Consider the following 15,605-nt stretch of genomic DNA (forward strand, 5'->3'; position numbering starts at 1 on the left):
TGTCTTCGGCGTTTCCCCACTTCCATCCACAGGGAATGACCACACACACTACCAAGTGTGAGAGTCAACTTAGTTTTTGGACAGCTGTGGCCGCTGCAGAGGCAGTGTGTTGGGGCCTCAGGGCTTGAGCACCAGGGCACCGCCCTGTTCCTAACAGCTGTGTGACCTGGGGCAAGCCAGAGAGTCTTTCTGCGTCTTGACTTGCGCGTCTGTGAAATGGAGATAATAGGGCTTTTGTGAGTCTGGCGGCATGCTGTCTACCATACGGGGCAGGTGCCTAGCCTCCATCTGACCTCTCTAAATCTACTTTTACCCAGCAATCATCTGTTCTCTATAGAGCAGCCAGAGTGGGCTTTTGCACATGCAAATCAGGTGATTTTACTCTCCTGCTTCCATCTCCTCAGTGGTCAGAAGGCAATTCAAGCCCCTTCCCACAGCCTGTCCTGGCTGAGCCGGCCCCGCCTCCTCCCAGCCCCTTCCTGCTCCTGTGTGCCTCGCTCGCTGCACGCCGCTGCTCAGGGCTCACTTCTCAAGTGGACCCCTTGTGCCTGGCCTCAGAGCTTTTGCTCATGCTGATCCAGTTCCTAGGACGCTTCTGCTGGGCGCTGGGAGAGGCTGCCTTCTTCTCATCCCTCAGCTGTCAGCTCAGACATCATGTAGAGACCGCCTTGGCCGCCACATTACTCTAGGTTCTGATGCTATGTGCATGTCTTCATAACACTCCACATTTTGGAATGACTTCTTGATCTTTTTTGGGGGGGGCATGTTGCTTATTTATTTGTCTATCTTCCCATCATAATTATTTGAGATGGGGTCTCACTTTGTCACCCAGGCTGGAGTGCAGTGGCACCATCTCAGCTCACACTGCCACCTCTGCCTCCTGGGCTCAAGTGATCCTCCCACCTCAGCCTCCTGAGTAGCTGGGGCCACAGACGCGTGCCACCATGCCCAGTTAATTTTTGAATTTTTGGTAGAGACAGGGTTACACCATGTTGCCCAGGCTGATCTCAAACCCCTGAGTGAAGCAATCCACCTGCCTTGGCCTCCCAAACTGCTGGGATTATAGGCGTGAGCCCCCATGCCCGGCCTCTCTTCCCATTAGATTGCAAACTCCACAATAGCAGAACTGCAGCTGTTTGGTTCAACAGTGTACACTCACCACCTAGCACAGAACCTGGCATATTGTAAATGCTCAACAAATATTTGTTGAATGAATGAGAAAATGAAACAGTAAAGCATGCCATTGCATGGCACAGCACGCTTCCACATGGCCTGGAGCTTTCTGTGCAGCAAGCTCCAGCGTCTATGACAGCACCACACTCTGACTGTCACGCAGCCCTCCGTGGGGTCTTCCTACGAAACGGTCCATCAGCCCTGGGAAGCCCCAACATATCACAACATGGCCCAACATGCTACACTATTAGGCCTGGCCTAGATCTCAGACTCAGTCCCAGGGAGCACTGCCCTGAGCTCTGGACGTGTCCCACTGACCACAGGGAGTCACAAAGAGCCCCAAGCCTTGGCTGGGGTACCATTTGGGCCCCAAGCATCTGAACTCCTAGGCCTCAAGTATCAGGTCCCCAGCTAGGGACCTGGGCTGAGCAGACAACAGGTCTTTGTCTTCCCAGAAGGCCCTGCTCAGCCCGCAGAGGAGAATGGCTGATTCTGAGCACTTGGGGCAGCTGTGAAGGTTGTGCGGTGCAGGGAGCTCTGGAACTCTAAAGAGAGGAGGCCTGGGCTTCTGCTCTGCTGTGTGTCCTTAGGCATGTCACTGCCCCTTTCTGGCTTCGCCTTCCTCTGTAGAAGTAAGAAAGCACAAGAAGGCCTCCAGGGAGCATCTGGATACAGATTAGTACCAATGCCCAGAGAAAGGCCATGCTGCGGGGGTCCAGAGTAAGGGAGGACAGAAACACCACGGGGACCCAGGCTACCTGCCTTTTGGGAAGGCTGAAGGGCTCAGAGGAGAAGGTCTCACTGGTGTCTCCTCTCCTGTTGCTCTGTCCCAGGCCCTTGGACAAGGCCCCGCTTTGGCCAAAGATAATTCAGAGAACCGGGTGCAGTGGCTCACATCTGTAATCCCAGCACTTTGGGAGGCCAAGGTGGGTGGATCACGAAGTCAGGAGTTTGTGACCAGCCTGGCCAACATGGTGAAACCCCATCTCTACTAAAAATACTAAAAATTAGCTGGGTGTGTTGGCATGTGCCTGTAATCCCAGCTACGTGGGAGGCTGAGGCAGGAGAATCACTTGAACCCAGGAGGCAGTGGTTGAAGTGAGCCAAGATCACGCCACTACACTCCAGCCCGGGTGAGAGTGTGGAAAAAAAAAAAAGAATAAGTCACAGAATGAGTCACCAGGAGGCAAAGGGTCATGGAAAAGGAAAGTGGGGGTGTCCAGCACCCCCGGTCCTGCCCCTTCCTCCTTGGCTGAGGAACCTAGTGAGTCACGAAATTCCACTGGGGCGGGCTCTGTGCCAAGCTCAGTGATAGCGGGGAGGCTCTGGCTCTGTTCTCATACCCTGCTCTGTGTCCCTGCCTCTTACACACAGACAGACAGACAAGGACAGGCAGATGGCCACAATCCCCACACAGACACAGGCAGACACCCACACAGATACACAGACACCTCATAGACAGGCAGACACAGACAGGACACACACACAGGCCTACAAGCCAACAAGTGCACAAATACAGGCAAATCACACACACTGGCAGACAGACACACTGTGATGGACACAGAGACAGATACACACACATGGATGCACCAGTACATAGCAGATGGACAGGTAAATGGACAGACAAGCAGACACAGTCAGACAAGGACAGGCAGATAGCCAAAATACAGATACTCACAGATACACAGGCACATAGCAGACAGACAGGTAAACACACTTCAGGAGGCCAAGGCAGATGAATTGCTTGAGCTTAGGAGTTTGAGACCAGCCTGGGCAACATGGTGAAATCCCACCTCTAGTACAAATACAAAAAAATTTAGCTAGGGATGGTGGCGCACGCCTTGTGCATCTGTAGTTCCAGCTACTCAGGAAGCTGAGGCGAGAGGATTGCTTGAGCCAAGGAGGTCAAAGCTGCAGTGATTCGAGATCGTGCCGCTGCACTCCAGCCTGGGTAGCAAAATGAGACCTTGTCTCAGAACAAAACAAAACGAAAGAAACACAGATGACCCGATGTGGACTGACAGACTCAAGCAGAAGCAGAAACACCCCACAAACTCCACTACTCGATATCCACGTGCATACATGCACACACAGACAACACACCCAGACTCACGAGGGTAACCTATGGGCTGTGATTTTGGGCAAAAGATAGATCAGATGTCCCTGAGCCAGCCCCCAGCCCCAGAACCATGAAACTGACCCATAAAAGTAAGCGCCCTGGGCGTGAGCTCTTCTGAAAGAAAGCAGCCTTCATCTCTCACCCTGAGGATATGACATTTACCAATGCCAAGGGGCCCGTCTTGCAGTACGATCAGTGAAGATTAGATAGGAAAAGGGAATTCCCAACCAGGAGCGTGTTGAGACCTGTAGTTGGTGACTAGGAGTAAAGGAGTGGGCTGGTGGCAGGCAGGGAACTTGTGTTCTGGCTGCATGACCTCAGGCAAGTGTGTTCTTCTGAGCCTCAGTTTCCAACCTGGGCTTTGTCCTCCCAAGTCCCTGCAGGGAGCAGATGGACAGCTCCTGGGTGTGTCAGTGCCAGAGCTTAGGGCCCCAGGACATCATCCCTCCACCCCCACCATTAGGGCAGGACCCCCTTGGTGACTCATCACCCAGTGGTCCATGGCAGGGGTAACTCAGCCAGGGGCGCCCATGGTCCTCAGCTCTCTTCCTTCCCCCAGGGGCTGGCCAGCTGAAGATGCCCCTAGGTTTGGGGAGGGATGCAGGGAGGTCAGTGGGAGGGCAAGGGAGTCCCCGATGCCTCCCCAGGGGCCAGCATGTGAGGCTCAGGCCTGGGCCTGGGAGGGTTTGTCCAGGTATAGTCTCTTTTATTCTCTTTGCAGGTAGAGACCTCTGGCCTGGGCCCAACCTGTTGGAAGAGAGGGCATTGCACAATGAGGAGGTAAAAGGTGATGGCAGACCTGGTGGGACAGAAGCACCATTGTTTGGGTCCCAGGCCAGCCTGGGCAAAGAGAGGTTTATGCCTGGGGCAGGAAGGAGGGGCTCTGCAGGCGGTGCCAGCTGGCAGGGCCCTTCCCTTTGGGTCCCTGGAGGGGGACAGGTGATAAGCAGGACACCCTTGGTTTGCTAGAGGGGGAGGTGCTGGGCGGGGGGCCACCCCCACACCATGCCCACCTCCCCGAGGTGAGCCGCCCAGGGCACCTAAGGATCACACTCCTGGAATTCCAATCATTCCTAGGAGCTGGGGTGGCACCCAAGCCTGGGGGGCACCATGGAGAGGGGTGTGCGTGGCTGTTTTTATTACTGAGGGGTCAGGGGAGGCTTCGAGAATTTTGCCTCACATGCCCTCCCCATCCGTTTCCAAACTTGTGTCCATAACTCGGAGCTCGGCTGCCCACGTCTCGCCTTCACCAGAGCCCCTCAGCCCCCCAGGGACGCCCACTGGGAAGTCCTTCCCGGTATTAGACCACAATCCTTCCTGCTTGGGGCTCCCCTAAGGGAACGGCTTCCACCACCGGAGACCCAGCCAGGACAATCGCGTGCTTGTCGTCTCTCCACCCTGCAAGCCCACAGCTCCAGTCCCGAGCGGTGGGGTAGTGAGTGACTCCAGGTACAAGCCAGCCGGCCCCGCCCTCCCGCCGCCAGGGCGGTGCAGAGCATGGGCGGTACAAAACGCGCCCCGCCCCGCGCTCCTCTCTTGACTTTGAGTGTCCGGCGGTCGCAGAGCCAGGAGGCGGAGGCGCGCGGGGCAGCCTGGGCCCCAGCCCACACCCTCACCAGGTAGGGACGCTCCCCTGCTCAGAGGGCGGAAGGTGTAGACCGGGGAGAAACAGGAGGAGTGGGCAGGCAGAGGAACCAAGACAGATGGCAGAAAGAGGGACAGTGGAGGGGAACAGAGGGACACAGGAGCAGAAAAGAGGGGGACCCAGAAGACAGGAGGAGACAGGAGAGCACAAAGTCAAGGACCCAGTTCAGGGATGTGTCTGCTGGAGGGCAGAGGGGCCCAGGACGGGAGAGAAGACCTTGGGTCCACAGGATGAGTGCTGGGTAGGAGCACCAAGAATGCCACCACCCCTCATTTCCTTGTCCTTGAAGGTCCCTGCCTAGGTCAGGGAGGGGCTCCGTTTCTGCCCAGTCCCCATCCCCCTGTTGCCAGGGCCCACTTAGGCTCCTGGGGGCTTGAGGAGAAGAAGCCCATGTCCTGCCTGGGATTCAGGAATCGGGATTTCCCTCCCTGCTGGCCCCTCTTGAACTCACAGCTCCAGGAAACTGGGAGACCTGTCTCTGGTATGCCAGGGAGTCTCTGCTGCCCACCATCTCTGCCCCCCAGGGCCCAGGAGCCGCCATGTGGCGATGTCCACTGGGGCTACTGCTGTTGCTGCTGCTGACTGGCCACGTGGCTCTGGGTGCCCAGAAGGGTCGTGGGCGCCGGGAGCTAGCACCAGGTCTGCACCTGCGGGGCATCCGAGACGCGGGAGGCCGGTACTGCCAGGAGCAGGACCTGTGCTGCCGTGGCCGTGCTGACGACTGTGCCCTGCCCTACCTGGGCACCATCTGTTACTGTGACCTCTTCTGCAACCGCACGGTCTCCGACTGCTGCCCTGACTTCTGGGACTTCTGCCTCGGCGTGCCACCCCCTTTTCCCCCAATCCAAGGTGGGCACCAAGATGGCCAGGAGGGCGGGTCGCTTTGTCCACCCCAGGCTCAGGAGCAAAGCTGGATGCACTGACATTTCCAGGGGAGGCTCTGTAGAATCTGGGACCCTTCCCTGCCCCTCTGGGAAGTCTCTGCTGTGGTCTAACTTGACTCTCTCCAGCAAGAATGGAAGAAGCTCCTTGGTTAGAATTCTAAGTTGGCCCAAAGAAAGGGCAGCCTCCCACATTTTCTCCCAATCCTGTCTCCACTGCAGACACGGAAGGTGCTGGCCGCACCTGCTGACTCACTCTTGGGCTGATAAGGCACACATGGGGTGATGAGGCTCATCTTAGACATTTTTCTGCTGCTCATGCCTGGGAGATGGGTCATTTCTGTTCCTGCTTTCAGCCTCGCTGTCATCCTTTTGCATGCACTTGCCCCTGTCCAATAGGAGAATCACTTGCATTCCTTCCCACAGTTCCACGCTGCTTGGGCCGGCAGACTGCGTACCTGAGCTGTCATCTCAGAGTGCTGTGTTGTCTTAAGGCAGTCGCTTACCTACTCTGGGCCTAACCCTAACTTATTTAAATGGCAAAGAATCCCGGGAATGTTGTGGCTGCATCCAAGTAAAGTGAGAGGGATCCAGGTTGGAATCACTGAAGAACTTCCCAAGTCGCAGTTGGTGTGTGACCCTGCAGGACATGTCTTCAGTTATAGTTTGGCTTTCATTTCAGTGAGAGCTGGCATGTGTGTGTGTGTGTGTGTGTGTGTGTGTGTGTGTGTCAGAGAGAGAGAGATTGGTGAGCTTGGAAACGTTCCTGACCTCAAGGTACCTGACCTCTGAGGATCTGACCAATCAGCCCATCCTCTCTGGCTCTAGTTTCATTCTCTTTCCTTCCAGCAGGATGTATGCATGGAGGTCGCATCTATCCAGTCTTGGGAACCTACTGGGACAACTGTAACCGTTGGTGAGTGTTTGGAGCCTAGAGAGGTCTTGCTTTGGGAGGCTTGTGGCTGACAGACTTGGTTCAAATTCTATCCCCGTGACTCTTTTGCAAGGGAAAGCCTTTACCCTTCTCGGAACCTCAGTTTCCTCATCTGCAACGGAGGAATTTTAACACTGACCACGTCAACTTATCTCACATCATTCCAACAGCATTCCTCAAGCATGGCCAGTCATGGGTGCCTGGCCCAAGGGCTGCCCTTGACCTGGGAGTCCTTCCCCACCCGCCCCTACCCGCCCCGGGCTTGGGCTGGGCTACGCCTCCCAGCTATTCCTGCTGTCACCGCAGAGTCAGAGGGAAAAGGGGGCGCCAGGAAGGAAACCTCTGACTGCAGCATCCGCTGCTGCGGGCTGATGAGGGTCAGGGATGGCTGAGCAGGCGGCCAGCCAGCATCTAGCAGGGCCTTCCCTGAAATGTGCTCCTCTTCCCCTCCCCACCGTTCCCCAAAGGAGAAAGAAGGGGTCACGGGTATGCCCCTCTTCAGTCTGAGATGGGAAGTGAAGAAGGGCCGGGTAGGAAACCCTGAACACCTTAATAGAAATAATGGGTAGCCTACGACTTGGAGGAGGAGGCCCTGCACCCACTCCACCCCCACTCCCTTTTTGCCTGGGACTGAGGCCCCAGAGAGAAGGAAACTTTTTGGAATGCGTTGCGCATAAGCTGTTTCCATTGCCTCACTAGGGTGAGGGGTGCCCGGGTCACAGTGAGGGAGGGGCGATTCAGCACGTGTCTGGGTGAGAGCATGTATGTGTGCAGCATGCTGTGTAAACACTGTGCGTGTGTTCAGCCTGCCCGTCTGCAGGTTCTGATAGTATGGCTCTGGATGCTGAGGGGTTAACTCTCTCTCACTCCTGTCCCTGGCCCTTAGGCCCCCTCTGGAATGCCTGGACCTGCTACCACTGGCCCTGTCTGGACCTGTGTGGGCAGCCTTGGGGGCAAAGGAGGAGACAGCAGGAAGGGACTGAGCAGCCTACTGCCCTCTCCTCTGGACGGCTCTGGGGGTGAAGGTGGGGGAGTGTCCGGGTTTCAGAGACCTCAAGGGATGCTTCCAGAGTCTGGTCAGGTGCTGCTGCCTAGGCATGCAAAGGGGGAACAGCCTGGTGTGCAGATGGGGAAAGGAAGGTCGAGGAGTGCCTCCCCAGCCCGCGGACTCCTCTGGCCCTCCGCAGAGGTGCCCCCGCCACTCCGGGGCTGGAGAGCGAGCCATACTGGGTCTTGGCTCCCCTTGAGGCTCCTTAAAAGGCAACATTGGAGGTGGGAGCCTCAGGCAGCTTGGAAGGAGGCAGTTGAGCATCTTGTAATAACAGAGCTATGAGCTTATACAAGCATTATAGAATTCATAGAATGCAACCCTTCCGTTCACAACTGCGTATTAAAGACCTTCTGCGTGGCAGGCACTGTGCTGGGCTCATGAGACGGAGCAGAAACGCAACAGACACAGTCCTTTCCCACTTCTAGAGTAAGGCGAAGGGCATGGGAAGACAATAAGTGAGTGTATCCTGACAAGCTGTCCAGTGTTACAGGGGAAAGAGGGGATAATGGGGGTCCCAGCTTAGAGTGGGGAGGGGGCGGGAAAGCCACTCTGAGGAAGGGACATTTATGCTGAGACCGGGGAGAAGGATAGAAGAGAGGACAAGAGGCCTGGCCTATGCAGAGGAAGCGGCTTGTGGGAAGGCTGGGAGGTGACAGAGCTCATTTTAGCTGGAGCTGGGGTAGGGGAGAGACACCCAAAAGAGGAGCAGGCCATGTTCCGTGGGTCACATCAGCTATGCTGAGTATTCTGCGTTTTGTTCTAAGAAGTCATGTAGAGCACGAGGTCTGATTTATGTTCCTCAAAGATCTCTCTGGCCTGGGGGTGGGTAGGGAGGGATGGCCGGGAATACTAAAGGAGTAGTGGTCTTGATGAAGAAGCCAGTGCCGTGGTCCAGTGGAGGGGCGGGAGTAGGGAGGCCACAGTGGAGGGGCGGGAGGCAGGTGGATTCCTGGTACGCCATCTCCAAGCCCTGCTGATGGGGGTCATGTGGGTGGACGCTGCAGACCACACGGAGCTCTGGCGTGAACAGCCGGGTGCCATTTTCAAGCTGAAGATATTAGGGAAGAGCAGGCTTGGGGGAGGCAGATGGGCTGTTTTGAGTTTGAGGTGTCTTTTGCACATCCAGAGAGGTCAGAAGGTCAGTGGGATGTGAGTCTGAAGCTCTAGAGAAGAGGGGTCTGGGGTTCCTGTAACGGAACGGTGATGGTAGGTATTAATTTTGAGCACTTCTGCAAAATGCTTTACAAGCCTGGCATTGAATCCCTGGAAAGTGGTACCACTGTATTATCCTGATTTTATAGACTAGGTCATTGACAGAGACAGAGTTTGAATGATTCTCCTCAGATCACACGGCTCGTGGGTTAGGAGTGGAGCCCAGAATTTGAATTCCAGAACCCATGCTCTTAGTCAATTCAGTATATGGCCTCAGTCATTGACTCAGCCAACAAATATTTATTGGGTGCTTATTACGTGCTAGGTTTTGTTTTCCTAGGCACTGAAAATACCAAACAATACCTGCCCTCAAGGAACTTAGAGCCTATGAGGAAATAGGTCTAAACTATGTAAACAGGCCAGGCCTGTGGCTCACACCTGAAACCCCAGAACTTTGGGAGGCCAAGGAGGGTGGCTTGCTGGAGGCCTGGAATTTGAGACCAGCCAGGACAACATAGCGAAACCCCATCTCTACAAAAAATGCAAAAATTAGCTGGGTGTGGTGGTGCACACGTGTAGTCCCAGCTATTCAGGAGACTGAGGTGGGAGGACCACTTGAGCCTGGGAGGCAGAGACTGCAGTGAGCCGAGATCACACCACTGCATTCCAGCCGGGGCAACAGAGCAAGACCCTGTCTCAAAAAAAGTAGGGGGTGGTGGGGAGCAGGCAGATCAGTGTGAACCATCAGGAGCCAGCCTAGTGGGAGTCTTGGAACCAGAACGAGGAGGAGGAGGGTACCAGGGGACAGGAGGACAGATCGTGCAGGGACTTGTCACCACGAAACCTTGGCTCTTATTCTGTGATGGGAAGCCAGTGGGTGACTTTGGGCAGAGGAACAACATGATATGACTTAGGTTTAGCAGGGTCATTCTGGCAGCTGTTAAAAATACCCTGGGAGAGGGGGGCCTGGGGCAGGTGCAGGGAGCACCCACAGTGAGGAGGACACACAGCAGGAATTCAGGTGAGAGGTGATCAGACTCAGGGGGCTGCAGGAGAGAATGAGGGCGGTTCGGATTTTGGATGTGATTTTAAGGTAGACCCACAGGATATGTGGGTGCGCTGGATCAGCATGTGAGAGGAAGTCACCAGGGACCGCCAGGTTTGGGACCCAAACTCCAGGAAGGATGGAATTCCCATTTCCTGACACCTATGAAGGGAATAGGTGTGGGAGATCAGGAATTCGGTCCAGGGTGTGTTTGGTAGTGATGTTGAGTAGCCCTGAGATCCTTAACTCTGGAGTTCAGGCAGAGGTCTGGGCCACAGATATAAACTTGAGAATCATGAACTAGACATTGACATTTGAAGCCACCCGGCTGGATGGGATCACCTAGAGACTCTCCCATAGTCGCTGGTACAGAATCCCTGGCCCATGTTAACCTCCGAGGTCATATTCCTTCAGAGGGTCCCCAGCCCCTCACTTACCCTTTCCTTCTCTCCTTTTCTCCCCAGCACCTGCCAGGAGAACAGGCAGTGGCAGTGTGACCAAGAGCCATGCCTGGTGGATCCAGACATGATCAATGCCATCAACCAGGGCAACTATGGGTGAGAGGTCCTAGAAGCACCCTCAGTGGGCACACAGGCACACACATGCGCATATCCACGCATGCCCTGATGTGGGGCATGTCCAGCAGGGCACTCCTGTACCCAGATTTGATTGTGTGTGCACTCAGCCACTGTGCCTCTCTCCCACCCACATGTAGCTACCCCCAGGGCCCCGAGCCTTGGAAGATCTGTGACTTCCTTTCATCCCCTCTCCTTCAGGTGGCAGGCTGGGAACCACAGTGCCTTCTGGGGCATGACCCTGGATGAGGGCATTCGCTACCGCCTGGGCACCATCCGCCCATCCTCCTCTGTCTTGAACATGCATGAAATTTATGTAAGTCCATCCTTTCCCACAATCCTGCCATCTCCCCATGGCTCAGAACCTCAGGGATGCTGGCCCTGTACCCTGCTCCTCCAAGGGCCTGGACCATCCCCTACCTATGAGGCTGTGTGTCTCTGGACAAGTTACTCCCCTTCTCTGGGCCTCTGTTTCCTGTTTCCACAAGATGTGCTTTGCTGGAAGAACTGATGCTCATTTTGAGTTTTGTGGTCCTGGCATCAGCTCCCCCCGATCTCTCCAGCCTGGGAAAAATGTTGTTGGTCTCAGTACAGCTGGGTCAGGGCCCAAGGGGACAGGGGGTCACCTTGGTATTTTGGGAAGGGAAGGAGAGACACTTCTCCAGCTCTGGCCAGAGGGCAGCAGTTCTCGGGAATAAATGCCGATTCAATGGAACCCCAAGGGAGGAGAGGGCTTCTCTCTTCCCAACAGTGGGACCCTCTGGGAGAGGAATGGGAACCAGGCCCAAAGTGAAAGGGTGAGGAAGGGAAGCTTCAGCAGGCCTGGACTAGGACACGCGCTGGAGCATCTGTCCATCAGTCGCAGGCAGTGGGGAGGCAAGGGCTGGCAGGAGTGGCCCTCCCTGCAGAAACTTCGGCCTGGGGTGACCAGCCCCTGGCCCTGCCCTTTTTCCCCTGGGCCTCTGGTTATTTTCTGCCTCCTGCTGTTTGTGTTGGCAGCCTGCCTGGTCATGGGACCCTACTGCCTCTTCCCTCCCCTGCCCTTTGAGGCCTGAGCCCAGGGCCCTGGTGGAAAGGCTATGGCCGAACAGAAGGTGCAGAGGAAAGAGGCAGGGGTTGAGAATGGAAAGCGGAGGGGCCTGGGCTGGTCACTTGCCTGTGCCTGGCCTCAGCTGCCTCATCTGGAAAGCAGGACTAGTGGCCCCCACCTGATACCTGGGAGGCACTAAATGCTGCTGCGTTCTTCAGCTCAAGTCAAAGTTGGAGGCAGCTGGAATCCTGCTGCAGCAGGAGGGTTCCAGATCAAACTTCAGAAGGCCCTGGACTTGGTGGCCCTCCAATGCCAGTGGACACCTGAGGGGCAAGCCAGTACAGAACAGGAGGCAGACAGGGCAACCTTTATCTTGCAGACAGTGCTGAACCCAGGGGAGGTGCTTCCCAAGGCCTTCGAGGCCTCTGAGAAGTGGCCCAACCTGATTCACGAGCCTCTTGACCAGGGCAACTGTGCAGGCTCCTGGGCCTTCTCCACAGCAGGTAAGCTAAGGGCAAGGGCTGGTGCCAGGGAGAGGAGGGCCAAGCTCTGAGCCTCCTGACGGCCCCTCTGCCTCACCCCACCAGCTGTGGCATCCGATCGTGTCTCTATCCATTCTCTGGGACACATGACACCCGTCCTGTCGCCCCAGAACCTGCTGTCTTGTAACACCCACCACCAGCAGGGCTGCCGCGGTGGGCGTCTCGATGGTGCCTGGTGGTTCCTGCGTCGCCGAGGGTATGCAGCAGTGGGGATGTGGGCAGGGAAGAGGGCGAGAAGCTCCATGGGCATGGCCTGGGCCATGATGCACCAGGTCTTTCTGCCTTTGCCCCCTCTTGCCTCTCCAGGGTGGTGTCTGACCACTGCTACCCCTTCTCGGGCCGTGATCGAGACAAGGGTGGCCCCGCGCCCCCCTGTATGATGCACAGCCGAGCCACGGGTCGGGGCAAGCGCCAGGCCACTGCCCGCTGCCCCAACGGCCACGTTAATAACAACAACATCTACCAGGTCACTCCTGCCTACCGCCTCGGCTCCAATGTAAGTCAGCACTTGGGTGAGGAACAGAGGCAGGAGGCTTGGGAAATGAAAGCCTGGAGTCTCACCCCTGATGGATGCTGTCTGTCCATCCCCTGCCCTCCAGGACACAGAGATCATGAAGGAGCTGATGGAGAATGGCCCTGTCCAAGGTAAATGCCCCTCATCCAGCACCCTGGTTCCAGAAGCTTGTCCTTGCTTGAGACTTGGCACAGTGGCACAAGTGGTCTGCACAGCATTCAGCAGCATGTCCAGAGGGGTCGGTAGTGGTGGGACCTCCCCTCCCACAGGCAGTGCCTGGAGGGGGCACTTAGATCTTTGGTATGGAGGGGCCCTGGTGCCTGGGCATACGTCAATAGACTCAGGCACCAGTGCCTGTGCCAACGGGCTGAGTGGACCCTACTCTAACATCTGCCCACAGCCCTCATGGAGGTGCACGAGGATTTCTTCCTCTACAAGGGAGGCATCTACAGCCACACGCCAGTGAACCTTGGGAGGCCAGAGAGATACCGCCGGCATGGGACCCACTCAGTCAAGATCACAGGGTGAGGGGCGTGTGGGCAGAGGGGTTGGGAAGAGCAGGGTTTGTGCTAGGGGCTCCGGAACCTGCCTTGAGTTCTCACAATCTCTCTAAAGAGTCAGGATTGCTCTCCCCATTTCAAGAGAGAGAAAACTGAGACTCAGAAAGAGAAAGGACCTGCCCTGGGTCACACTGAAGGTTGGGAGCCTCTGAAGGTTTTTTAGGAACTGTTCCTTCCTGACATCAGGATGAAATAACCCCAGTGAAATACAAAAAGAGACTCAAGAGTTTCTCAACCTCTCCCCACCTCTGCACCTGTCCCAGCTCTGCCTGACCCACCGAGTGACCTGGGAGGTCACTCCCCTGGCCTCAGTTTCCCTATCCGATTTAGGGAATACAGATATTAGACTCACTGACTTCAGTGAACTCAATGAAATGTGCTTTGCGGTGGGATTTGGGTGTCTCTAAGGTACCCATATTCTCAGAGTGTCTTCCTTCTGGCCCTTGGCACCTACCACTCCCTGGATCCCCAAGCGAGGGAAGGCAGGTGGATGTATGGTCCCACAGAACTGGCCCCAGGAGGTGGGTCTCTGGAGGATCCAGGTTCCTTCCTCTTCTGCTCATCCCCCCTCCACTTTTACCCTTGGTGCCTCTCCCCCACCCTGGACCTGGGTGCACAGACTTACCGGTGTGAGAGTGAGGGAGGTGCAGAGAGGTACAGAGACCTGCCTGAGCCCTGAGGGTGTCCTCAACTCTCCAAAGGCAACTGGGGGATGGATGGGGCAGGTCTCCCAGGTCGAAGCAACTGAGAGCAGGTAGACCAAGCGCCCTTCCCCCTCCCCTGCTCTGCCCACAGATGGGGAGAGGAGACACGGCCAGATGGAAGGAAGCTCAAATATTGGGTGAGACTCCTGTCCCTTTCCCCGCCCCCTCTTCCCGTCGCCCCACTCCCATTCCCCTTCTCATCACCCCCATTATTCCCAGACCGCGGCCAACTCCTGGGGCCCAGCCTGGGGCGAGAGGGGTCACTTCCGCATCGTGCGCGGTGTCAATGAGTGCGACATCGAGAGCTTCGTGCTGGGCGTCTGGGGCCGCGTGGGTATGGAGGACATGGGTCATCACTGAAGCTGCGGGCACCACGCGGGGTCCGGCCCGGGATCCAGGCTGAGGGCCGGCGGAAGAGGCCCCCATGGGGCGGCGCCCCCAGCTTCCCCGACGAGCCCCGGGCGCAGGCGGGCGCCAGGGAGCTAATCCCGGCATGGGTTCTGCTGACGCAGCGCTCCGCCGGGAGCCGCGGGCAGGCGAGGCTGGAAGAGCCCCCAGACCTCCCAGCGGGGATGGGGCAGGGCCTGGCCTGGGAGGAACACAGCCGCAGATCCCAGGCCCCTGGTGCCCCCACTCAAGACTACCAAAGCCAGAACACCTCAAGTCTCCAGCTCCACTACCCCACTTCACTCCGTTGTTTTTTTTTTTTTTTTTTTTTTTGAGACAGGATCTCCCTCCTTTGTCCAGGCTGGAGGGCGGTGGCCCATTAGGGCTCACTGTAACCTCCGACTCCTGGGCTCAAGTGACCCTTCCACCTCAGCCTCCCGAGTAGCTGGGACTACAGGTGCACCACCACGCCTGGCTAATTTTTGTATGTTTTGTAAAGAGGGGTTCTCACTATGTTGCCCAGGCCGGTCTCGAACTCCTGGGCTCAAGCTATCCACCTGCTTCCGCCTCCCAAAGTGCTGGAACTGCAGGCATGAGCCACTGCACCCAGCCCTGTATTCTTATTCTTCAGATATTTATTTTTGTTTTCACAGTTTTAAAATAAAACCAAGTATTGATAACTATGGTGTCTTGGAACCTCTGGGAGTGGAAAGCCAAGCCAAAGTTGGAGTGGCAGTGGTTAGACAGCAGAAAGGACTGCCTGAGGCGTTGCTGGTTGGCAGGGGTGGGGGACTGGAAATCCTAACTTCATTCAGCCCTAATTGTCAATGCTCTGGGGGCTCACCCCCTTGGGGGAGGGCATGGATGGCATGGCCTTTGGCCCTAGGGAGAAATCTGAACCGTGGGAACTGCCTTTCAGACGCTGAGTCAGCTGCCGCCTGAAGGGGGAGCCCTGCCCTCCTATCAGCTGAACGGGTGCCAGGGCCCAGCAGGCAAGGGGGGCACAGCCCGCAGAAGCTGGAGCCTCTGTCTCTGTAGATCAGCCTCTCCAAGCCGCCCAGGCAAGGGGGCCCTCTTCTCCCCCTGCTCCTGGGCCAAGCGGAGCCTGCTTCCCATCCCACCTCCCCAGGCTCCCAGTGCCAGCACAGTGATCTCTGCTCACTGCAGTCTCTGCCTCCCAGGCTCAAGTGGTCCTCCCACTTCAGCCTCCTGAATAGCTGGGACTACAGGTGTGCACCACCACACCCAGCTAATTTTTGCCTTTTTTTGCAGAGATGGGGTTTTCTATGTTGC

General features: G+C 56.6%; 1 protein-coding gene across 3 annotated transcripts; it reads left to right on the top strand.

Annotated features, from left to right (window-relative positions):
- The first annotated feature begins 4,803 nt into the window (after nt 1-4,803).
- Nucleotides 4,804-14,992, top strand: TINAGL1 (tubulointerstitial nephritis antigen like 1). Of its 3 annotated transcripts, none has more exons than XM_032246694.1 (12): nt 4,804-4,911; nt 5,462-5,786; nt 6,668-6,734; nt 10,465-10,557; nt 10,777-10,891; nt 11,985-12,108; nt 12,193-12,343; nt 12,454-12,643; nt 12,747-12,792; nt 13,062-13,185; nt 14,017-14,062; nt 14,145-14,992. In XM_032246694.1, the coding sequence occupies exons 2-12, from the start codon at nt 5,477-5,479 to the stop codon at nt 14,283-14,285; spliced, it is 1,407 nt and encodes a 468-aa protein (XP_032102585.1). In that variant the 5' UTR covers nt 4,804-4,911; nt 5,462-5,476; the 3' UTR covers nt 14,286-14,992. The 3 variants fall into 3 exon arrangements, with proteins under 3 accessions (XP_032102585.1, XP_032102586.1, XP_032102587.1); XM_032246695.1 differs by having other exon boundaries at nt 6,671-6,734; XM_032246696.1 differs by lacking the exon at nt 5,462-5,786 and having other exon boundaries at nt 4,818-4,911.
- Nucleotides 14,993-15,605: the final 613 nt, after the last annotated feature.

This window comes from Sapajus apella, unplaced genomic scaffold (genome assembly GCF_009761245.1).
Source record: "Sapajus apella isolate SASKATOON/1434 unplaced genomic scaffold, GSC_monkey_1.0 scaffold62, whole genome shotgun sequence".
In the NCBI taxonomy this organism is placed as follows: Eukaryota; Metazoa; Chordata; class Mammalia; order Primates; family Cebidae; genus Sapajus; species Sapajus apella.

Bases quoted from the DNA above. Each gene is read 5' to 3' on its own strand.
- TINAGL1 (XM_032246694.1), top strand. From the start codon at position 5,477: ATGTGGCGATGTCCACTGGGGCTACTGCTGTTGCTGCTGCTGACTGGC. The intron at 12,793-13,061 runs GTAAATGCCCCT...ATCTGCCCACAG, and splicing joins GGAGAATGGCCCTGTCCAAG to CCCTCATGGAGGTGCACGAG. The intron at 13,186-14,016 runs GTGAGGGGCGTG...CTCTGCCCACAG, and splicing joins CACTCAGTCAAGATCACAGG to ATGGGGAGAGGAGACACGGC.